Raw genomic sequence first — 24929 nt, 5'->3', positions numbered from 1 at the left:
AGGAATTCTGACGTGCATTTTGGTTTGTGAATCACTGCTTTAAAGCCCCGTCCTGGGCGTCGGCTTCTCTATGGGCGTTGGCTTCTCTAGGAAGTTGTCTTTAAGCCCATTTAGACTGGTTTGGTTACTCCTCTGACCTCTCATGGTGTGCTGTGTACAATTGTCATTAGATTTAGGTATTGCAACTTAACGTTTAAATCTCCTATAAAAGACTGTGAGTCGCTTTGGATGGATGGATGGATGGATGAATGGATAGATGATGAATGGACAGCTCATCCTCATTCAAGGCACATTTTGGATGTTACCTCTTCCAAGAAGTCTTCCCTAACTCCTCTGTCTCCCACTCGAAGGCTGTGTTTGCTGCCCCTCACATCAGCTACCGTGAACGGCCTGCATGTGTCTTTCATTACACTTGTGACATTGGTTCATAGACCTCTTTGCCTCTTCGGTCAGAGAGAACTCAAGTGCAGAACTATTCGTTTGCCTTCTCACCCCTAAAATCTACAGAGTCTTGTGTATGATAAACTCATATTTTTTGTGTGTGGGGGCTTTCTTGTTTTGAGTGCACAATTTAATGGGTTTTGACGGTTGCTGAGAGTCAGATAACCACACAATTGTGATAACGACCATTTTTATCACCTAGAAAATTCTACTGGGCTACTTGAGTTCAGTTCCCCGCCAACTGGTTTGTCACCCCATCTGGTTATGTCACTATAAGTTTTACCCTCGAATTTTGTATCAATGGGCTTATATAAAATTCTACTATTCTTTTCCATTTTTGTATAATCTTTTTTGTGCCTGGCTTCTTAGAATAATGTTCTAGAGGTTGATTTGCATTCTTGCATGTAGTTTATAGTGTTTGTTGAGTAGTATTTCCAGTTTATGGATCTGCATCCTATTTATCTATTTTCTAGTTGACAGACATTTGGCTTTTTCCTCAGATTTGGGCTATTTTGAGTAAAAGTACAATGAATATTCTAATACAAGGCTTTGTGTAGGAATATTTACATTTTTCTTGGTAAATTCCTAGGATTGCAATTACTGGTTTATATGTAACTACTGGATATATGTTTAACTTTGTAAGAAACCATCAGATTTCCAGAGCAACTGTACCCTACCAGCAGTTTAGGAGTTCTCATTTCTCCTCATCTTTGCCTTTACTTGGCATTGTAAGTCTTTTTTTCTTTTTAAGAGAGATTTTTGCTATCGGGTGGGTGCACTTGCTGGAGAGACAAAGACAGAAAGTAAGAAATGAAAGTAAGAAATCATCCCCCAGTGGGGATGGCCACGTTACAGTCCCTTCTCTATTCTCTTCTCGGGACTTTGGACATGCACACACATGTGCCTGACATGAGTTTTAAGCCACCAGGCCCAGGTCTCGAACCATGATCAACTATATGGAAGTCCAGCAACGTAACCATTAGGTCATCTGCTGGTCCCAGTATCTTACATCTTTTTAATTTAATCATTCATATTGGTGTAAAATGGAATCTCACTGGTTTTAATATGCATCTTTTACATTTTTAAAAAAATTTCTTCTAGGTTTTTGCTATAAGACACCTACGCTTGCCAGAAAGAGAGAGAGAGAGAGACAGAAAGCGAGAAATCACCCCCCAGGGGGGATCGCCATGCCAGACTCGAACTGTGGTCAACTACATGGGAGTCCAGGAACATAGCCATTACGCCAACTGCTGGTCCCTAATATGCACCTTTTAAATGAGGTCTTTTTTGTTTTGTTTTTGCTTTGGGGTATGTGCACTCACTGGAGTGAGAGAAAATGAGAGCAAGAATAAAAGAGAATGAGAGAGAGAGAATCACAGAGAATCATGCCTCCAGGGTGATTGTGGCATGACCCTTCTCTTCCATTCTCTTCTTGAGACTTTGAGTGCATGTACCTGACATGACGTTCACCATGTGAGATCAAGCTGCCTTAACTTCTACACCCAAATGAGGTCATACCTTACCTATTGCTTTGTAACCTGTTTTTCCACTTAATATCTTAGGAATAGTTTTCTGTAATGATTGTGTTCCTATAGATCTATATTGGCCTTTTTAAAATGATGACATATTTTATTTTATAGTATATGATCCTAACATATTTTGAATTCTTTTTCCCGTTAATAGCAATGCAGTGTACATTATTTCTTTAGGTCACATTCATAGAAATACACTTGTAAGATCAAAGGACAGGCTGAATTCTAAGCCTATGGTACATTGTTACAATACCTACTTAATGTTTGTTTGTACTGATAGATAGCATACTAATATTAGATACTTGCTTATGAACTTTTTAGAGAGGTATATACTGGGTTTTTATCCTGACTTCCATTTGTTAGTTCTTTATTTTTCCCTCAAAGTCAAACAACATATCTCTATGTCTCTCGATTTAATCAAAGATGATTTTTACATTTACTACAGGTAGTTTAAATGCTAAGTCAAAAACAGAGACTTTCTACACAGTATCTTTGAATAGAATTGGAGTATGTTGTGATTGTACAGTTAAAATATGTCAGCTCCTCGGTGTGTATTTTGTCACTCAGTATAGAGGGTTTTTTATTTTCTTTTGGGTCGGTCTGTGAGTATTGGCTGCCTTCCAAGCAGGCCAAAGTTAACATGTTTGAGCTACAAGGAAGCAGAATAGTACAAGTGGCTAAGAATAGCAGGTGGTAAAAATTGGGAGGGGTAGCTTTTTATTCTGGATGAGAATAAATGTTCTATTTATGTTAGTGGATCTGGCACCGATTAATTTATTTTCAAAACAGACCTGTCTTGGTTCTGTCGTTCTCTGACTTCAGTATCTTTTTTTTTTTTTTTTTGAGAGGTTTTTGCTATAGGGCGCGTGCGCTCGCCAGACAGACGGAGAGAGAGAGAGACATAGAGACAGAAAGCGAGAAATCATCCCCCAGGGGGGATGGCCACGCCACAATCCCTTCTCCTCCATTCTCCTCTCGGGATCTTGGGCACGCACGCACACGCGCCCGGCGTGAATTCTAAGCCACCAGGTTCGGGACACGAACCACGGTCGACTATGTGGGAATCCAGTGACATAGCCATTACGCTAACTGCTGGTTCCCTGACTTCAGTATCTTTTGAAAATGTTTTCGCTTTTCCTTTACGCTTCATTTTCCCCATAAGGAACACTGGTGTTTTGAAATGTCTGTGAGCTCTTCCACTGAGTTTGAAATGACTAGTTTTTGTCTTCTCCCTCCTTCAGTATGAATTATAGCTCTGTCATTTGTCTGTGACGTCTTTGGTAGTCATTCAAGACATCTTAAATCCTGAACTTCGTATTTTGATGTTCTTCAGTCAACAGATGTGTGCAAGCATTTCTTTAATGTACATGTAGTTGTACATAAAGCTGTGTGAGCAGTCTTCCTGGTGCTTACGTTCCAGCTCTGTAGTTGTTCAGAAGGAAAGGTTTTGTATAAAACCTGTACAGAAAGCCTGTGAACTGGCCTTCAGGGGACTGTTATAATTTTGAGCTTGGTGTCAGTCCTTGGAGGGGTTTAAAGGATCCCCTGGAGAATTGATACATTAAACTGTACTACGTTATATAATGTCACCTCTTAGTATTTATGGGAGTTTGGTTCTAGGACACCCCCACCCTTCTGCCCTGATATAAAAATCTGTGGTTGCTTAAGTCCCTAACATAAAATGGCATCGTATTTGCATATAACCCCCACATCCTCCCACATACTCTAAATCATTTCTGAAGTACTTACAATATGCAATGCACTGCCTACACATCACCTCGTCCCCATCTATTCAACCTTGTTCCCAGTGAGCGGCAAATTCAAGTTTTGATTTCAGAACTGTCTCTGTTGTTGGGGTGTGTGTGTGTGTTTTCTATCTGTGTTTGGTTGACTCCATGCATGTACTGGATTGTCAGAAAAGTCATGACTCCTTTTTGCTTAGAAATGCATAGAAAAAGATGTCATGACTGTTCTGATGACCCAAGAGGACCCTCAGGTATGGAGGACCAACTGTTGACCACTGTGTCATCACCATAGTGATTTTAAGACCCCTCTACCAGAGCCCACAGGTAACTCTCTAATGTATAGTCTTTCTCTATTAAAATCCCTTTAAAGTACTGGATAATGCCATAGGCAACTTTGAGTTGCTGAAAATAACTGAGTCACCGCAGCTGATCCTGTTATGACCAGAGGAGTGCCAGTGCCTCGTAACAACAAAGCCTGCTCCTTCCCTGCGACAGGGCTCTGCCTGTTGTAATTGAGTAGTGGGTCTGGCTTATTGCATCTGGATGTATTTACGGTAAGCTTAGATTTAAGGCTTTAAGAAGAAAATACTCTTTCATAATATAGATGTGTTTCGGAGTTTAGTGTGTGACCATTAAGGTACATTAAAGTCTTCTGTACTTAAACTGAGCAATACTCTTCTGAACTCTACCATAACTAATCTTTCTCCCTGATTTTTTATTTGAGAAGATTTGGCTAATCATTGTTAGCAGTTGGGGCGTCATACTGGAAGTGAAGCAACTATGTTTTTGATTTGGTCAGAAAAGTTAAATAGAGCACCCGGGGCTCAGAAGTAATGCCCACCTCCAGGAATCCTGCCCTTCACTGTGTAGGAGGGTTAAACACACTTCTCGTTTTTGAAGCATTTATGCTTTTGATTTTTTTTTTTTAATTTAGCCAAATTAAACAAAGACAGTTTGCGGACATTCTCTGATATAACAAACAAACAAACAAACAAAAAAACATTAAGCAGGAAGTAAAAAGTGTTATTTTAAAAATCTGGCTCTGAGTTTTGAGTTCCGGGAAGGATAGGCGAGTACATTCCTTTCTGTCTCTCCTGAATGGAACTATAAAACCTGTACAGAAAGCACGGATCAGCTACTTGAAGACTCTGAAAAGGAAACAGGGCAGGTGCACTAAGAAAGAAGACCGGAATCGGAAGCACCACTAAACTGGCAGTGAGTTTGCCATTTTTCCCCTTCTCACCCTCCTGCCAGTTGCCCCTAGACGCAGGTGCAGCTGCAGAAGTATTTAGACTAAAGGAACGAGAAGGAGCCCTAGGAAGTCTGAAAGTACTAGGGAGACTCCAGAGAGGGAGGAGCTCTGAAAGCAACTCCGTGTAATTATCTGTGAACTTGTCTCACCCATGAGCTGTGCGTGCAAAACTCTTACCCTGCTTAGCATATTAATTACACTGACAGCTGAACTATTGCATAGGCCACCATTGGTCACTCGTGGTACACACATGGCACACATCCAAATAGAACTGTTGAGACTAACATTTTCCTGAAGATTTAAATAAGATGCAGAGTCTTGTAACATAATGTTTAAAATGTTCACGGTACAACCCCAAATTACTCAGCATATGAAAAATCAGGAAAATATCAACTCACAAGGGAAGAGACAATGGATACAATGTGACAGATGTTGGAATTATCTGAGAAAGACTTGAAGGCAGCTATTATGCAAATATTTCAGGAAGCTGGCCCAAACGTTCATGAGACAAATAGGCAAAATTCTTAACGATGAAATAGGGGACAGAAAGAAGAGTCAAATACAGTAACTAAAATGAAGTACTCAGTGAATGGCCTCAATAGCAGAATGGAGATGACAGAGGAGAGGATTGCTGAAGTTGAAGATTGCGCAACAGAAATTATGCTTTATAACAGATACAAAAGATTGGGGGGGGAATGAACAGAGAACCATCCAGTGTTATGGTGGTTAAGGCAAATGCATCCCACGTGACTGACCGTGCGGTTAAAATCTCAGACCTGGCAGCTTGAAAAACACATAGGGTGCATGTGTGTGCATGCCCCAAATCCTGAAATATCTGACATTTAGTGCATGTGTGTGTCTGTGTGTGTACATAGTAGGTTTTTGCTATAGGGTGCATGTGCTTGCTGGAGAGACAGACAGTGGAAGGGAAAGTGGAAATCCTTTACAGGGGGAATGGCCACCATGCAGTCCCTTCTCCTCCATTATCCTCCTGGGATTTGGGACATGCACAAGCCACCGGGTTTGGAACTCGTCCGGTGGTTGGCTATGTGAGAATCCAGCACGTTAACCACTATGCCACTTGCTGGTCTCAATTTAGTATATTTTACTAGCTAAAATTTAGTACCAAATGATGATCACAAATCTTGTATATTCCTTATGCTCACCACCCAACTACTAGTGTCATTAAGTACAAGCCATTGGGGTGTATTCCTCATCTGAACAGATGATGGGAAAAAAAGAATGAATTTCCCATCGTCCACAAGTAAACTTTTACCTATTTAAAATCCATCTAGTTATTTTCCATGAGAGAGGACAGTGGATGTGACGGGCTTTGCTGTCAGACAGACCTGGTATCCAGCCCACCCCACCATTCACTCGTTGTGAACCTCGGCTCAGCTATGTAGTCCTTCTGAGCTGAGGCTAATTATAGTACTCTTGCCTCGCAGGGTAGTTGCAAGGATTAAGGATCAGCATCGTTCTCCTAACCCTCTAGCTTCTTATCATCCTTCTCTATAGCCATTCTTTTATGTTTTGATGTCAAATCTACCATTCACTCAAAAAACATTTGAACATTAGGATGAGCTCGGAAGCCTAGTCGAAGTAACCCTAGTCACGCGAGGCCAGCTGCACTGCCGATGCGCTGAAGTGCCATTCCACATTGGGCACTGCCACTCCAGTTCTATGACTCGACTGGAGTCGGTCGTGTTGCTAAAGACTTCTAAAGACTTGAATGTGTGGGCATAAGCAGACCAGAGAGAAAATATACTTTTATCCTTAAAAATGCCCAGTGTTTCCTCAGTGTGTTTAATTACTTTAGCATGTGGGTTGACGGTCTGTTGTAATCTGCAAAATACGATGTGTAGCCTTGACAGAATGATTCAGAAAAGATTGCTTGGGAAAATGGGCACCACAGCCTCTTCCCAACCAGGACAGGGGTGTCTTCAGGGAGAGGAGTGAATGTGGTACTCACTGGGGCACTGGCCTGACCTCTTAGGTTCTATAAGAGGAGTTAATTTATGGTGACACATCTTTAGCCTGAATCAAAAGAAGGTAATTTTTTTTTTTTTTTTTTGCCATAGGGCATGTGCACTCATAGAGCGAGACAGAGACAGTGAGAGGGAAAGTGAGAAATCTTGTCCTGGGGGCATGGCCATGCCACAATCCCCTCTCTTCCTGGGATTTTGGACGCACACACACATGTGCGCCTGGTATGAGTTTTAAGCCACCAAGTCTGGGACTCAAACCATGGTCAGCCATGTAGGAGTCCAGTGCCTTAACCACTACGCCACCTGCCGACCCCCGGAAGAATGCAATTTTCTGGCTAGAAGAAACAGAGTAAGTTGGACTTGTGTAAGGAGTGATCAGATTCTTCCTTTGACTGACCGAACAATGCTGCTGCCTCTGGAGCTGCATATCTCACTGTGGTGATAAGGGTGGTTTGAAGTCTCTTTTGGTGGCTGATATGTTGTGGGAGGGGAATTAATCTGCTTACAGCCTGACCAGGCTGGGAGCAAATGGTAAACAGAAGCTAGACGTGCCCTCCTGTGGCTGCTCAGCTGTAGTGAAAGGACTAGCTCAAGAGGCATACTGTTGGGGGTAAGAAAACAGCTGAGAGATCAGATGGGCTGTGTCTTGTTGGGACAGTGGAGAAACCCATTAGTACCATGGTGGGCTCAATGCCAGTATCTAGGCAGGGGAGGTTACTGGTTGGCAGCAAGAAGGGCAGGTCTTGAGAAGAAGACCTCAGACGTGAGTGAGGTTATCAGGTGAGGTTGCAGCCTTGGAGGGCAGAATGGCTGCCCAAGTCCTGGGACTCTGGTACAAGGTGGAAATTTCGTCTGAGGAGTAGAGTCTGAGTCTCCTGAGCTACTTTGGTCGGGGTTCCATACGGTTTTACAAGGTAATGACAGGACCGTTCTTCATGCCCAGGGCAAGGTGAGAGTTGGGCCGTAGGTAGTGAGTAGAGGTTAAGCCCTGTGTCTATTACCCTGTTCGATCATTTCACATTGTATTCGTGCAATGAAAAAGCATACTGTGTCGCATAAATATGTACAGCTGTCATGTCAGTTATAAGGAGATCGATCATGGCCACAACAGGAGTGACAGTATCTTTTCATTTACTCCATTTGGTGATTTCTCTGATGTGAACATGTTTCCAGTTGCATAATTTAAAAAAATATTGTTTTCAAGTAACGTTATTGGTACAAACTGTATTTCGGTCAAATAACAGTTCCCTGGCTTATCTGTTCCTGGCCTTGAGTCTCCAAGGAGCCATCACTTCAACTACTTAGCTTTTTCTTTTGGTATTTACTGTCGTGTTTCTAAACGACATCCCACAGTGCTATTCATTATGGGTTTTTGTCTGGAGATGTCACACTGGAGAAGATTAGGATTCTTTAATATTTCTGTACCCATCCTTTTTTCCTCTTTATCCTCAAATATTTTCCTTTTACAAATAGTTCATCTTAAAAAAAAAAAATAAATAAAGACAGGGATTGCCGTCTCGTAGTCGTCCTGCCTCAGCCTACCAGCTGAGACTACAGGTTCAGGCCGTAATGCCTCGTTTTTACAGGCAGGGTCTTGCCATGTTGCTCAGGCCAGCCTCAAGCTCATAATCCTCCTGCTCCAGCCTCCCACATTGCTGGGATTATGGGCACACAGCACTGTGCCCAGCCTGAGGTGGGACCAAGAGTCGAACCCAGGTCTTCCATATGGTTCCAGCCTGTAGAACACAGCAAGTTAGCAGCATGTACCACTGAAGCTGGACCTCTGAAGAATTAATCAATTCTGACCACATTATTAACCATGTAAATCATTTTTATTTGGTTACTGTCTTAGTCCATTTTCTGTTGCTATAACAGGATACTACAGACTGGGTAATTTATAACAAAAAGAAACCTATGCAGCTCATGTTGTAGGGCATGGGAAGTCCAAGAGCGTGACACTGGCATCTAGTGGGGGTCTTGCTCCTGCATTATAACACGGTGAGGGTCACCACATAGGCAGAGGGCAGGAGCTGGAGAGCCAGAGAAAGCTTGCCTTTCTAACAAAGCTACTCCCCTGCTAATGAACCCACTCCCATGATGGCAACATTAATACATTCATGAGGGCAGAGCTGACCTTAATTCACGAAGGCAGAGGGGTCAGGTTTCCAGCACATGAACTGTTGGGGGGTATATTCACACCGTAGCAGTTACTATGACTTCATACGCAGTGATTGCTTTTCTTTCCCGTCGTAAAACATTTATTCGTAGTCTCCATAGTAACCCCTTGATTCTGGCAGAGTTGTTTTCACCTTGGAGCCATTTCTCCAACTTCCTCAATAGGCTTGCTGCAAAGCCTTCTTGGAAATGTTCCTCACTACCTTCCTGTACAAGATTCCTGTCTCCGGCTCCTCTGTCCTTTGTTAGGAACCACATCTTCCAGTAGCCTTCTGAGAAAGCAGTACATGCCTGAACCTCCCCACCCCTGCCATCCTCATCAGATTCATAGTTGGCTGGATATAGAATTCTTGGTTGCAAATCATTTTCCTTGAAACTGTAAAGGCATTGTTTCATCATTTTATAATTTTTAATGTTGCTTCTGAGAAATCTGATGCCATTCTGGTCCCTGTTCTATTGTATATAAACTATTTTCTTTTCTAGAAACTTTTAGAATCTTTTTTGATATTCTGAAATTTCAAGACACCATCCTCAGAAATAGGTATTTCATCAGTAATTATTCTGGACACGTGCCAGGTTCTTTCATCATGAAACTCATGTTCATCAGTTATGAGAAATCTTCTTATATTTCTTCTTTCAAATTTTCTACTTTGTGTTTCTTTCACTCCCTGTCTGGTGTTCTTATCTTTCAGATGTTTGACCTTTTAGACTAACTCCCTAATTTCTTATCTTTCCCCTTCATTGCTCTTTGGTTTTTGTTCTATTTCCTAGAAATGGCCTTCCATTCTACTTTCAGACCCACTGCCAAAGATTTTTCTTTTAAACTTTTGCTGCTACATTTTAAATTTCTAAGATTTTTTTTCATTTTTTGAATGTTTGAATGATAGTTTTCTATAGCATTGTCTTCCTTGTTCATGGATTGAAGTATCTTTTTCTCTCTCTAAGGGTTTTTGTTTAGTTTTGTTTTTGTTTTTGTTTTGCTATAGTGTTTGCTTGCCAGAGTGGGTGAAGAGTAGGAAATCACTCCCCAGTGGGATGGCCATATGGTATCCTTTCTCCTCTATTCTCTGGAGGATAGGGCACTCACCCACCTGTGGGCATGAATTTCAAGACATGAGGTCTGGGACTCTAACCGTGCAGTTGGAACCCAGATGACTTAAGCTCCACATCATCTGGCCCATTCGCTAAGGATTCTCTTTTTTTTTTTTAAACTTTATGCTCCCTGCCTGATCAGTTTCTTCAGAGTTCATCTTCCTCTGTTTAAGTTGCTCTTTGTCTTTTATTTTTTATTGCCAGTGGGTGGATGTGCTTGCCAGAGAGAGACACAAAGAGAGAAGGAGAAGGAGAAAGCACCCTTCAGTGGGGCGTGGTCATGCCACAACCTCTTCCCCCTTCCCCATGCTGTCAGGACTTGGGGCACTTACACACATATGTGTGTGTTTTTCAAGCCACCAGTGCTGGGATTCAAACCACATGGTTAGCCATGCAGGATTTGGCTGCCTTTGCCACCAGGCCATGGCAGCCAACCCAGCTTTTGGGCTTTCATGTTCAAGTTTTCATCATCCTTAAGCGTGCTTCTTGCCCAGCCTCTTATATACTTAAATGTGAGTGGAGCTGTGTGCGTGTGTGAAGATGGTTGTCATCGATTGGTGGGACATTGACCGTTTCTCTGAGAGCCCCATAAATACCGTTTCCTTTGGGCAGTTTTCCCAGAAAGACATTCTCTTATTTCTTGACTAGATACTGTGTCCTGGCACTGAGGAGAGACCGGGGTTTTGAATTGTGGCTGAGTGTGGTTTGAGGCGGGGGAGGGTGCTGGTTTCATTGTTCGGGCCAGATTTGATTCAATCCCACTTTTAGAAATATGCCTCATTCCCGTTTGCATGTGGCTCTCCCTGAGCATGTGGGCATCTAAATGGAGCGTATTTAGAAATAAGTGAGATGAAGAATCACGATAGTTGTTCTGAGTCGAGGCCTCTTTGGGAACACCTGCTCCGAAGGGCGGCGTGGTGTGGAGGGAACACTTCCTGTGCTAAGTAAGCCATGCTAAGTAAGCCATGTTTTCCTCCTGGGTCTGGTCTCTTTCAGAACAAATCGGCGCGTTGGCAGACCAGCACATCATTCACGTGGCCTGTGGCGAGTCCCACAGCCTGGCCCTCAGTGACCAGGGCCAGCTGTTCTCCTGGGGTGCGGGGAGTGATGGTCAGCTAGGACTCATGACAACTGAGGATTCCGTAGCAGTGCCCAGGTAAGAACGTCACGGAGAGGAATCTGGTTTCAAATGGCAATTGTGCTCAGTACTACCTCCCGCCGAAGCCTTTTTGCTAGACCCTTGCTTTTGTTCTGTTTGCTCCGTTTAATTGCTGTTTTCATTGTGCCTCTGCTGTGTCTTACACTGTTAGAGCTCTTGTTATACGGATTGTAATTATTTATGAAGGTGTTTCTTGCCACTCCAAAGATGGGAGTTGGTTGGGAACCATATGTGTTCTAGTGGCCTGGCTGCTGGCTGAGTGCCTAGAACTCTTTAAATGTTTGAATAAAAAAGATATCTTTTTACATCCTAGACCTGTTAACCTTCAACTTAAAATCAGACATCTCAGTCAATTATCCAATTAAACCTTTAAAACAGAACCCAGGGCTGACCTGATACTCGAATAATAGGCCAAATTACTTTACACATTACAAATATGCAGAGTCTTTAACCCTCCCCCAAAATCAATACAGCGGTTTTGAGTCTCTCACATATTAACTTAATTCTAAATCCTAGATGAATTAACTCAGTATGTAACAGATTCCTTTTCCCTAAGAAAACCATGCAAAAAATTGAAGTGAGTTTCAGATGGACTTTTTGAGGATAATGTCTAGTAGTACTTTCTTTTTTTTGGAGAGATTTTCACTATAGGGCACGTGCGCTCGCCAGACAGACAGAGACATAGAGACAGAAAGTGAGAAATCACCCCCCAGGGGGGATGGTCACGCCGCAATCCCTTCTCCTCCATTCTCCTCTCGGGATCTTGGGCACGCACGCACACGCGCCCGGCGTGAGTTTTAAGCCACCGGGTCCGGGACGTGAACCGCGGTCGACTATGTGGGAGTCCAGCAACATAGCCATTACGCTAACTGCTGGTTCCTTAGTAGTACTTTCTTGAGAGTTCAGAATGATGGATCAAAGAAACAACCCACTTATTTCCTTTATTTAATTCCTGTTCCTTTATACTACAGATGTGCTGCATAGGCCTCTTAGAGTCCTTGTCACACTCTGTGATTGTTTATTTAATGTCTGTATTTAGTACAAAGCTGTGAGCTCTGGATGGCAGAACTGGGTTATTCATTTCAGTGTCACCACTGCTAAGGGTGCCCGGCACGTACACTCTCAGTACAAGCTTAATAGACAGGCCCTCCTCCTCTCCCTGATATTGTCCCCTCGAAAGGGGACAGGTATAGTCTTCTTCCTCTTCCTTTTTGCTCTTCTTAGATTTTTGTCTTTTTAATTAAAAACTGTTTTAAGGAAAAGAGGGACATGCAGGTAAGAGTGATTTGATTCACTTCTTGATTTAGAACAGGTAATGTCTTAGATTCATTTTTTCCAAAAATGAGTTTAATTTTGGGGGCAGAGGGAGAGTGGCAGTGAGAAAAAGTGCTATTTTAGTTAAATTGGATGAGGGAAAAGATTTAAAGCATTAATGACAAAAGTATTTAATTTGTTGACCAAGTAATCAAGATTTTCAGTCGCATTTCATTTCTAAAAGTGAAGTAATCTTTATTATAGTAACAATTTAATTTTCATTAGTTGTATCTAAACTGTGGATAACTTCCAAGGCATTTATTTGTAGATAGTTTAGTACAGAACTTGGAATAACCCATGGTATGATGGTTAAGGTGGCTGGATCCCATGGGGCCATCAGCACAGTTCTCCTTCTGGACTCAATGGCTTGAGAAACATACAGGGTGCATGCCCAGAATCCCCAAAGAAGGGGAGCGATTGAGGAGTAAAAAATAGTGCCATTCTCTTTGGCACTCAATGTATATACATGGACTCTGTTTTAACTCTAGCTGGGAAAACAAAACATTAACAAAAGCCATATCTACTAGTCAGTCTAGATAGTCTGTCGCCCCCTTCTCCACTGGCCATCTATCTTCCAGACACCCCTTCCCCTTTGCTCCCATGGCATAATACACTTCCTGACGAAGAACATGGCAACTTGGTCCACTCCTGAAATTGACAGCATAAGGCAGTCCCTGGCTGCCCATCCCTGCTGGGCAGCGCCAAGCATGTTACATGAATTATTTTCATTTGTTCCTCATCATAACCCTGTGAAATAGGGACTGTTTTTATCACTAGATCAAGCAGAGAGATGAGATTTGAAAAGATATCATATGACTCCCTCTTTACCATCCTAGGGACTAAGGATTGGGAGGTATTGCCATTGTTTATTTAGTTTTTAAAATTGTGATAAAGTACTCACAAAATTTGCCATATCAACCATTTTCAAGAGTGTAGTTCAGTGGTGTTCAGGATGTTCTCATTGTTGGACAACCATCCAACCTCCAGAATGCTTTTATTTTGCAAAATCCATTCTTATGAATGTGACTACCCTAGAGACTCTCTGAAAGTGGAATCATGTAATAGGAGGGGGACTTCAGAAAGTTATGAAATGGAATTAAATTATGAGTTTACTTTTGTGCAAAAAAAAAAATCAAAATCCATACATAGTTTTCAAAAACTTTTTGAAGACGTATTTGTTTTTCGTGACTGACTTATTTCATTTCACAAACTGTCCTCCAGGTTTATCCGCGTTGAAGCATGTGTCAGAATTCGCTTCCTTTTTTTTTTTTAAAGGAATTAAACAAAATTAGCCACCCCCCCAGGGGGGTTAGTCACGCCGCAATCCCTTCTCCTCCATTCTCCTCTCAGGATCTTGGGCACGCATGCACACGCGCCTGGCGTGAGTTTTAAGCCACCGGGTCCGGGACGCAAACCGCGGTCGACTACATGGGAGTCCAGCAACATAGCCATTACGCTAACTGCTGGTCCTGAGAGTACATATTTTTTACATTTAAATTTGCCATGTGCTCACTTGGGGGAGAGAGAGAGAAAGCACCCCTCATGGGGAATGGTCACGGCAATCCCTTCTCCATCTTTATCTCCTTCTGGGTTTTGGGCACGCATACGTGTATGCTTGGCATGTTTTTTTAAGCCACGGGGTCTGGGATTTGAACAGTACAGTCAGCATGTGGAATCTAGCTGCCTTAACCTGCAGGCCAAGAGCTGGCCCATTTGCTGCTTTTTAAAAACTCAGCAGTATGCCAATATGTGTGTTCACTACGTTTTGCTTGGCCATTCATCCATCGATGGTCAGTTAAGTTGTTTCTTCCTTTTGGCGTTGTGAGTAATGTTGCTGAGAGCGTGGCTGTACAGATAGCTCTTTGGGCCTCTGTTTCCATTCTTTTGGATATATAGCTAGAAGTAAAATTGCTGGATCATGGCCTTACTCTTATTTTGAAAGCCATTCAGGACCGGCCTGTAGTCTAGTGCTTAAGGAACCTGGACCACACATGACCTGACCACAGTTTGAATCCTGGCCTGGATTGCAGTGCACATGCGCCCTTGGGGGTGTTTTCTCCTTGTCCCATTTCTCTCTCTCTCTCTCTATCTCTCTGTCTCCCTCTGGCAAGCTTACACACCTTCTGGCAATTGAAAGAAAAAAAAAGCCATTTAAACCCTGCCCGTACCCTTAGGGACCCTCTTCCATAGCCTATTCCATTTGTCCCCAGATTAGAGGTGACAAGGTAGGGAATAATAGAGGATTGTGGTAATGGCTGTAAGTGCTGAGTTTTTTTGTTTTTGTTTTTTTTTGTTTGTTTAAAGCAGTAACCACCCAAGAGGCAGGAGGGTAACGAAAGACTTAATAGAATTATGTCATGTAAGAGGATATATTTGATTTTTTAAAAGTCTTTTAGGCACAAAGGTGGTACTTATTTTACAGGCTTTGTTTAGTCGAGACTGTCTCTGATCATTGTGTTCATGTGTGAATGCACCCTTTAAGAAAGCCTTTCCTGTCTTAGGTTAATACAGAAGCTGAACCAGCAGACGATATTACAAGTTTCCTGTGGCAACTGGCACTGTTTGGCTCTTGCGGCTGGTACCGTAACGTTAAATATAAACTAATGTTGCATGGGTTTTGAAAACATTTCTCTGCATTGTTGTGTGATGCGATCCAAGTCCAGACGTTGAGGGAGCTGTTACAGTTGGGGTCTGCTCAGTGCTGTTGGGCAGCGACGGTCCTCAGATGGCCTTCGCCTGGCTCATCCTTTTCTTGGGTATGGCTGAGGAAGTAGGCCCGCAGCATGGCTGCTCCAGCTCTCACCAAGCAAGCAGGCGGGACCAGGACCAGACTGCGGGGGTGGTCTGCAGCATGTAGAGACTGGTTTCCTTCGCCTGCTCTCAGGCCACGTTCCACTGTCCGGCTCCCAGATAAACGAAAACGCAGGGGTCAGAAGCCTGGCACAGGAAACAGCGCAAGATGCTGTTCTCTGCGTTAGAACAAATCTGCGCCTCCCTGATCTGCTTGATCATCTGCAGAGTAGCCCAGGTGGTCATGGCTGGATCTCCCCAAGTCCTGGCCTCATGGTCTTCGGGTCGTCAGAACTAGTTCAGTGGACCTAAATCTGGTAATTGGGCCTGTACTAAGTTGAACCTAAAAAAAAAAATTGAACAAAAAAAATTTTTTTGACCCAAGTGTTAATAGCCTTTGAAAGGCAATGAACGTCATCTCATCTTTCCATTGTCATGTGAGGTGGGAGTTTTGGTTTTGAAGTGTCTCAGATTTCTTTTGGGTGGGTTTGGTTGTGTGTGTGTGTTTGTGTCTGTGTGTGTGTATGTGTATGTGTGAGAGAGAGAACATGCGTGCGCGCACAAACAGGAAACTAACAAATACCCTGATAACTAGATAATTTTTCATGTGGAACTTGTTTCACTTTTTAAAGGCCATTTATCCTGTTCTTCTTTCAGATGGCCAGTTCTTCACGTGGGGCAAGAACAGCCATGGGCAACTGGGACTGGGGAAGGAGTTCCCTTCCCAAGCCAGCCCGCAGAGGGTGAGGTCCCTGGAGGGCATCCCGCTGGCCCAGGTGGCTGCAGGAGGCGCTCACAGCTTTGCCCTGTCTCTCTCAGGAGCTGTGTTTGGCTGGGGAATGAATAATGCCGGGCAGCTCGGGCTCAGTGACGAGAAAGGTAGGTGAGCACTGTTCCTCTCCTGTTCTAAAGGACAGTCATCATTCTGTGCATGCTTAAGGTGCCCCAGATGTAGCCCTGTGTTAGTACTGAGAGGAGCAGCAGTCAGTGGAGCAGGTTGCATGCTTCGCTGAGCGGTGACTGTATTCTGATAGGTGGAGTTGAAACCACAGACCAAAATACAGAGTACGCTAGGAGATTTCAGAGCAAGCCTCCTGTTGGACATAATGTGGTCAGGAAGGGCCTCTCTGGTGAGAAAATGTTTGAGCAGAGCCCTGCAGGAAGTCAGATAGGAAACGAGACATGAGACTCTCTGGAGGAAGAGTGTTCCAGTCAGTGGGAACAGGACGTGCGAAGGCTCTGATGTGGATGAAGCATGGTGTGGAGATCGCATGGCAAGAGCCGCAGGAGCTCAGAGAGGCAGCCTGGCCCAATGGTGGAGGGCCCAGTAGGCAGGGGGATGCCTGGCTGCTTCTCCTAGTGAGAATGGAAGATTCTGAAGGTTTTGAGGACAGATGTGGTCTGATTTGACTCTGGCTGTAGTGGATCAAGGGGAGAAGACTGGTTTGGCAGTAGTAGCAGTGAAGTCAGATTTTGGGTGTACTTTGAAGGTAGGGCCAGTTGGCTTGGCCCGTTGTAGGAGGTGTGCTTTGAAATAAAGGAAAAGCTGGGAGGGTCAAATTACCACTGAAGAAATGGGGAAAACTGTGGATGTGGCTGGGTGAGTTGGGGGCTGGGCAGAGGTGGAGAGTGTGGGGAAGCCATGAGTTAGATTTTAGATATATTAAAATTGAGATGTGCGTTGGACATCTAGGTGCAGATTCGGACAGGAAGCTGAATATGTATCAGGAATCTAGGGGGATCTAAATTCATGTTGTGGTAGTTCTGTATATTTCATCTCAAAGGCAAATGGTGGCGGCCCAGCGTTGTGGCATGCACTGGTTGATGCTGCGACGTGGTAGGCTGAGGCCATGCGGGAGGCCCAGATTTGATTCTCGGCCTGCCCTGAATGCTGGATGCGGTAGCAAGTGCCTGTAGCTCAGCTACTCAGAAGGCTGAAGCAGGAGAGACAGGATATAGCAAAACTCTGGGGAGCCGAAAAAGGCAGAAGGTAGAGACATTCTGAGAATTTCCCCTATTCTAGATCGAGAGTCTCCGTGCCATGTGAAACTCTTGCGAACGCAAAAGGTTGTCTACATCAGCTGTGGAGAAGAGCACACAGCAGTCCTCACAAAGGTAAGGGCTTAGAGTACTCGGCCTCGGTGCTGGGTATGAGCTGAGTGATTATAACTGCTCGATGATTTTAAGAGTCGTGCTGGTGTATAATTACAGCACTGTGGCTTGAACTCGAATGCTCTCTTTACCTTTGGTTTGATTATGATCCAAAGGAGTAGCAGAAGCCTGCTTTTTTCAATATGTCTGTTTTCCTCTTTGGAAGTCTCGTAGATTCTCTTAGTAACATTTAAAAATACTTCCATATAAATAACTTTAAAATGTAGTATGTATAAAAGTAGTATCATATATTTATTTAAAATAAGCCACTTAAATATGTGAAAAAGAAATAGCCATGTAAGGTTTTTAAATTATCAACAGATTTCGTCCCCCCCCCCAAGTTTATTTCTTTCATATGAGACAGAGAGAGGCAGGGGCAGCCAACTAGACAGAAAAAGGCACCCTTGAGGGGGCCTTGCCATGCCCTGTGCTTCCTCCCGGCCGTCCCCTATCCTTCCAGCCAGCCAGAATCACAGGTGCCTGTGGGCGTTCAGGCATTTCAGGTTGACGTGGGATCCAGATGGCTCTGGCATCGTGCAGTGGCTCCCTGCTGCCCGTGGACCATCAACCTGTTTACCTCTAAATACAGTTATGATCTAGCGAGAATGGAAATGTGTTTTCATATTGAAGAAATATTGTTGCAGATATCATTTTAATAAAGTGCCTTAGCATTCATTCAGACGTAGCTGTTACAAACTTATCAAGGAATTTGTGGAGCTCTTAATTTCTTACACGTGAATGATCGTGCAAAATAGTGTCAGTTAACTCCTTGTTTTTCCATTTTACAAAATGTTGCCTCCTAACATGTTATTGTACTTTTAAACAATTTTTAAAGATTTCAGGTGGCACATGTTTCCTTGAGCAGTGCCATCTCTCTCTCCCGCAAAGATGTAGTCTTAAATCCCTTTTTTATCAGTGGACTGTTCTAATGATGTGCCTTTGGCCAACTATCAAGTCAGGGTAGTGTGCAGATTATTGGAACAGGTATTTTGTGTGCAAATTCTACAGGCATGTCTGGTGAAGAGAGACAGTGAAATCATACAGTGTTTTTTCCTCATCAGAGTGGAGGTGTGTTCACCTTTGGGGCTGGTTCCTGTGGGCAACTTGGACATGACTCCATGAACGACGAGGTTAATCCGCGAAGAGTTCTCGAGCTGATGGGCAGTGAAGTGACCCAGATTGCTTGTGGCAGGTGCGTACACCTGAGAGCTCTCTCTGTCTACCAAGATCCAGAAACCAAGCGTGTCTTTATTGTGGCAGAGGATGTGATTACACCTAGCCATCACTTTTAAGAAATCCTGCCTGGATTCATACCCGTGGTGAAATTCGGAGAAAGTCAGATCTTCCCAGGGTGTAGTGAGGAAGGGTTTTAGAAAAGGGGAGCCACCTGGGGACGTTAAGCTTATTTTGGGATAAAGAGTGACAGGGTGTGGGAAAGAGATGAAGAAAAAATACGAGAGCCCTGAAGAATGTTTGGGAAATCGTGCATGGCTCTAACCGCTCACATCCCAAAGGTCAAATGCAGCAAGCCATTCAGCTCTTTCCACGACTTGCCGCCCTCCCCACTTGCCAGGACCCCAGAGAAGGAGCCACTTGCAGCCACTGCAAGTCAGATACTCACACGGGGGAGGCTCCAAGGACCCTAGGAATTGCTGTGGCGCTCACACACGGAAGCTAAAAGCAGAGTCCAAAGTCCATCCTATCAGTAGACGTTGTGCCGATGGGTTAATCTAAATTATTTGTCCACAGACAACACACCCTCGCTTTCGTGCCTTCTTCCGGACTCATCTATGCATTTGGTTGTGGAGCAAGAGGCCAACTAGGAACTGGACACACTTGTAATGTTAAGTGTCCATCTCCTGTGAAGGGTTACTGGGCCGCCCACAGTGGCCAGCTTTCAGCCCGAGCTGGTAAGAGTGATTGTTTTTCCCCACTAGAATTTAATTACATTGCAAATGATGAAAATAATTGTCGATAGAATACGTATTATTTACCTTGGCATCTTTTGGGAGGAAGGAACATGAGACTTTTTTTAAGTTTGTTTTAACTATCAACTAACAAATAACGGAGTACTTGGTATGCGTGAAGTTCTGTAGTTGGGATCCTGGAGAACAAATAAAACAGAATATATATTTTTCCCCAAGGGCTCTGGTGGTGACATATGCATCTTATTTACTATTGCTAATAATGAAAGTGAACACTTACTGAATGCTTAATCAAGTTCTGTGACTAAGTTAAGCACAAAGAACAGCCTGAGAACTAGTGGTTGTTATCCCTGGCTTAGATATAAGGGAACTGAGTCTTACAGAGGCAAAGTAACTTGCTCAAGATCACATAGATTCCGGAGGTGGGTTTTGAACCCAGGGCTGCCTCAGTCTAACGCATGTGCTCGTACTGCATCTGTATGTTATCTCTATTTTGCTGTTGATATTTTGATCATACCATGATTTGATTTGTTTTTATGCCACTCTTTTCCGTCTCTTAAAAAGTAGTTAAAGGCCAGTAGGTAGCATGGTATATAAGGTGCTGGATTCCCACATGACTGACCCTGGTTCCAGTTTTGGACCTGGTGGCTTGATATATCACACTGAATTGTGTGCATGTATGCCCAAAGTCCTGATCCTGAGAGGAGAAGGGATTGTGGCATGGCCAACTCTCCTAGGGGGTGACTTCTCACTTCCCCTCTCCCTGTCTCTGTCAGTCTGGCAAGTTCTTGTGCCCTATGGCAAAAACCTAAAAACAGATAAATGAATTGATTAATTAGTTAATCAATTATTTAAAAAATTAGTTAAATAGAGTGTTCATTTCTATGGAAATTAAGGTGGTCATTCATATTGAATGACTGCTTCATTTTGCAATAATAGATCTAAAGGCTGAAATGAAACTGGAGAGTCATTAAAAAGAAGAGTAACGTGGGGCCAGCAGGTGGTGTGGTGGTTAAGGTGCTGGACTCCCACGTGGCTGACTATGGGTCAAGTCCTGGGAGGGAAGATGAAGCAGGGAGCAGGAAATGGACCATCTTCTCTGGCAAGCTGCCCCCTGCAGGGACTAGGGACCACCACACTCAGCTGTGGAGATACTTAGTAGGCGTCTGTTTCCATTTATGGGAGTACTTATTTTAGATTTCAGGCCAGAGGCATGACAGAGTTAGAATGAAAACTAGAAAGGAGGTCAGGCTTAGTGATTAGGGAGGGAGGTGGAGGCACAGTTAGAGTAGAGGATACCATTTTGTATATTTATTTTTAATTGCCGTAGAAACAGTCCTGGGCAGAGAGCCCAGAGAAAAGGTTTCTTATTTCTCAGACATAATTAAAGTGGGTAGGAAACCACTCTGAAGCATGTTTGGGACTATTAGAAAAGGGGATTGATTATTAAAAATAAACTTCAATTGTTGAAAACCATGCTGTCGGAAATTTGTTTTTTGACAGATCGCTTTAAATATCACATTGTTAAGCAGATCTTTTCTGGAGGAGACCAAACTTTTGTACTTTGCTCGAAATATGAGGTAAAATTTTCATTTGACTATTCCTTTCGGGTGTCATTTATATTGTATTTATTTCAATAAATAATTATACAAACTCAATTTTATGCTTTGTTTGTACTAATGTTATCTTCTCAAAGACATTACCTGTATTTTGCTTCCTTGCTGTGCCAATAATTTTCTTAGCATTGTAATCATAGAGTTCTAATTTATAGTTTAACGTATTTGTATGTATGTTTGTTCCAAACAAGATTTAAGGAGGCCTAGAGAGCATGTGCTTTCTTTGGCAATATTTGACTTTCCATTTCTCTCCTTCCCTTTAACTAGCAACAAATACCAGGTGTTTGAGAACCAAGTGAGTGTCTTTGTTCAGTATGATTGAGTATAAACAGATATGAAAAGATGGTACATTTTTTGTTATCTTATATTATTTTCTTTTCTTTTTTTTTTTTTGAGAAGTTTTTGCTATAGGGCGTGTGCACTCGCCAGAAAGACAGAGAGAGAAAGCGAGAAATCACCCCCCGGGGGGATGGCCACGCCGCAATCCCTTCTCCTCCAGTCTCCTCTCAGGATCTTGGGCACACACACACACACATGCCCGGTGTGAGTTTAAGCCACCGGGTCCAGGACTCAAACCGCGGTTGACTATGTGGGAGTCCAGCAACATAGCCATTACGTTAACTGCTGGTCCCATTATCTTATATTATTTATAATCCGCTTGTGATGCCACTCCTGAATTTCCCTCCTGTTGTCGCCTACGTCACTGGAGGGTAAGCCAGGAGAACGGTGGCGCAGTGTCTTCTAGTGTCTCAGGCAGAGTCGGGGTCGGGCGTCTGTGCCAATACCTTAATCCACCCCCTTCTGCCTGGCCAGGGAAAGGCAGTCTGAAAAAGGTTCAAAGATATGTTTTCAGCCCTCTGTCCCTTCCCCTACGCCCGTCTTTCTTCTTCCTCTTCTTCTGCCCCACGCTTTCCTCATTTATTCACCAAGCATGCCTAGGGAACCAACCGGGAATCAGGGCTGCTTGGGAAGAAAAGAGCAGCCATGGGGGCCCATCCAGGGTCATCCAGGCCACTCGTCTGCCACTGCCATGTTTAAGGACACAAAGTTCTTGTCTTCCAGACAGTGCAGTTGTAGGATTCACGTAGAATCCTGGTGCAGCATGAGCTGCCGGTCGAGCACCTGAAACCGGCCCTGAGCTATTTTCCAGGTCAGGAGCCTGAAGAAGGCTGCCGAGTGCTACCCTGTGGGGTGATGTGGAAGTGCCGTTTTAGACTATTTCAGACCCATCTTCAGCGCTTCACGGGGAAATTCTGAGGAAAACTGAGGTTCTCCTTTGATTCTTCAAATGTCAATAAAGCAAAATATGAAAAGCACCAAATCTCTACAGGATAATAACTTTTTGTCCACAAGCGGTAGAGTTTAAAGTATTCATTTTCCTGAGAAACCGACTTGAATAATAGCCAGCTTTCATTGACATTCAACGTAAAACTTAAGTTCATCCCTTTTATAAGTATGGCATCTAATAAATGTTGAATTTTAAATTTATTGTAGTTAACACTGCAGGACCTGGAAAACAGCCCATCGGTGAGAAGGAAGTGGTATAGCCAGGGCAGGTTAACCATGTGACACCCGAGAAGAGAAGTATACAGTAACAATGTCAGAGAAGAACAACAAAGAAACTAAACATGGAGCATTACTTAGGAAGGGATAGCCTTTTCTTTTAAAAACTGAGACGTACATACATTTTCTTAAACTGTTAATCATAGGTGTTCGTTTAGATATAAAGAGTGATCAAATCCTGTGCTTATCCTTAAAGAAGCAAGAAAAGCATCTGTACAGTAGCAGCCTCCTTTTTTTTTTTTTTTTTTTTTTTTTTTAGAGATTTCTTTTGCTATAGGGCTTGTGTGTTCGCTGGAGAGAGAGAGACAGAGAGACAGAAAGCGAGAAATTACTCCCCCTAGAGTGGATTGCCACACCGCAGTCCCTTCTCCTCCAATCTCCTCTCAGGATTGTGGATACCCACGTACACATGCCCAGTGTGAGTTTCAAGCTGCTGGGTCCGGGACTCGAACCGCAGTCAACTACGTGGGAGCCCAGCGAAGTAACCATTATGTCATCCACTGATCCCAACAGCCTGTTTTAATAAAAGGCTGACTCCGTCATTCATCCTTAGTCCTTGAGGTGGGAGAACTGATGGGGAGGAGTTCTATTTAGATATTCCTTTGCTACATTTAATCCTGGGCCTCGGAAATTCAGGGGATGGAAGAACTAGACTCTCCTTTTTCATTCATTTTGCTCCCTGGATAGAACTGAAAGGGGAATACGTTGGGGTTGTGTGTGTGCGTGGCAGTCTGTCTCAAAGCTAGCTTGGTGACATCTTCTTTTTCCTAGACCAGTGATTCCTAACTGTGGCTGCCCATTGAATCACCTGGGAGCTTTAAAAGACTACCGCTTCCTTTAGAGGTTCTGATTTCACAGGCCTTGGGTGTGACTTGGCCAATAGGATTTTTGAAAGCTCCCATGGTGATGCAAAGTCCAACGCTGAGAAACAGAGACCTAGAGTAAATTTTTCTGTTTGTCCTGCATGTATGCAGAAGACATGCAAAAATCATGAATTTTCTCAATTCTTTAAGTGATTCTGAGATTATACTTCACCTAAGGTGTCTGTGGCTTATTGACCAGCAGTGGAGAATGAGAGACTAATTCTTCATCTGTATTTGATTCTAAGTGGATGTTAGAATTGATGCTCAGCTGCCCCTTTGAATGGGAGAAATCATTAAAATTTACATAACAACAACACTATTAACATTTTTGTGAGTACTCAACTGTTTCCTTGGGTTATGGAGTTTCCGCTTAATTTAAGATCCTTACTATTCTGTGACCATTTTAGTAGGATAATTATCAAGAGCCAGATGACCAAAAACTGTCCATCATCTCTGGTTTGTTACATGTCTGCCTCTTGCCCTCTATAATGATATCGTAACTCACAACCATGGGAAAGTAACCGGAGAATTTACTGTGAAGGGTGTGTTTTTATGTGTCGGTACAAGGGAGAAAAAAACGATCATCTTATAAACTGACAGATGCTTTAATATTACTTTTTTCCTCATTATTAGTGACAAGTACAGGAGATCTAAATCAACATCAAGTTTGTCTTAATTCTAGATCAAGAACGGTGAGGAAAATGAGTTGACAACAAGCAATTTTTAGAAAATAAATGTGCTGGAGCTGTATTTTTAAATCTCACTGCATAAAGGGTGTGCAGTGCTCAGCAAGATTTGTATTTCTGAGGCCATTTATGGGCGTCCTTTTTGCCTCTTTCTTTGAAGTGTATAGCTACATCAGAACTGAAGAGACATTAAGTTTTCATAGATTTTTGCAATCTTCCTTATACACAAACTCTGACTTTTTAATAATACATTTTGTTGGAGTTTGGTGAACGATTTTGACAAATAACTAATACCTTAAAAACCTGGATGCTATGAGGATTCAAAGCAAAGGGGAGGGAAGTCTGGAAAAAGTCAGCTTGAGTTGGTTTCTCTGGGAAATACTTCAAGATGCAGGGCTTTCAGGGGGGACTGCTCTACTGCTGTGTAGAACATCTGTATAGTTGTATTTGCAGACGAAGGAGGTAGGATTGGCCAGAAGGAGAATCTGACTGCAATTCAGGTGTAACAGAGAACTCAGCCAATTCCACAGGGAGCTTGAAAGTTGGGGTGGCCCTTTGGCTAGTCCTGAGTTGAGGCAAGGATGCTGGGCTTTTGTACTGCACCTTGACCTGCTGTTGGAGATGACAGGGTGAAGCA

General features: G+C 43.2%; 1 protein-coding gene across 2 annotated transcripts in view; it reads left to right on the top strand.

The window, feature by feature from the left end:
• Positions 1–24929, top strand: part of HERC3 (HECT and RLD domain containing E3 ubiquitin protein ligase 3) — a 129745-nt gene that overhangs the window by 42750 nt on the left and 62066 nt on the right. For both annotated transcript variants that reach the window (XM_006143249.3, XM_027769859.1), the window contains exons 3-9: positions 11222–11381; positions 15200–15276; positions 16146–16367; positions 17512–17603; positions 18701–18831; positions 19389–19549; positions 21068–21144. In XM_006143249.3, the coding sequence (XP_006143311.1) occupies positions 11222–11381; positions 15200–15276; positions 16146–16367; positions 17512–17603; positions 18701–18831; positions 19389–19549; positions 21068–21144 (920 nt within the window). The remainder of the gene's footprint in view (positions 1–11221; positions 11382–15199; positions 15277–16145; positions 16368–17511; positions 17604–18700; positions 18832–19388; positions 19550–21067; positions 21145–24929) is intronic.

This window comes from Tupaia chinensis, unplaced genomic scaffold (assembly GCF_000334495.1).
Source record: "Tupaia chinensis unplaced genomic scaffold, TupChi_1.0 Scaffold000094_1, whole genome shotgun sequence".
Lineage (NCBI taxonomy): Eukaryota > Metazoa > Chordata > Mammalia > Scandentia > Tupaiidae > Tupaia > Tupaia belangeri.
This window is presented reverse-complemented; position numbering and strand designations above follow the sequence as displayed.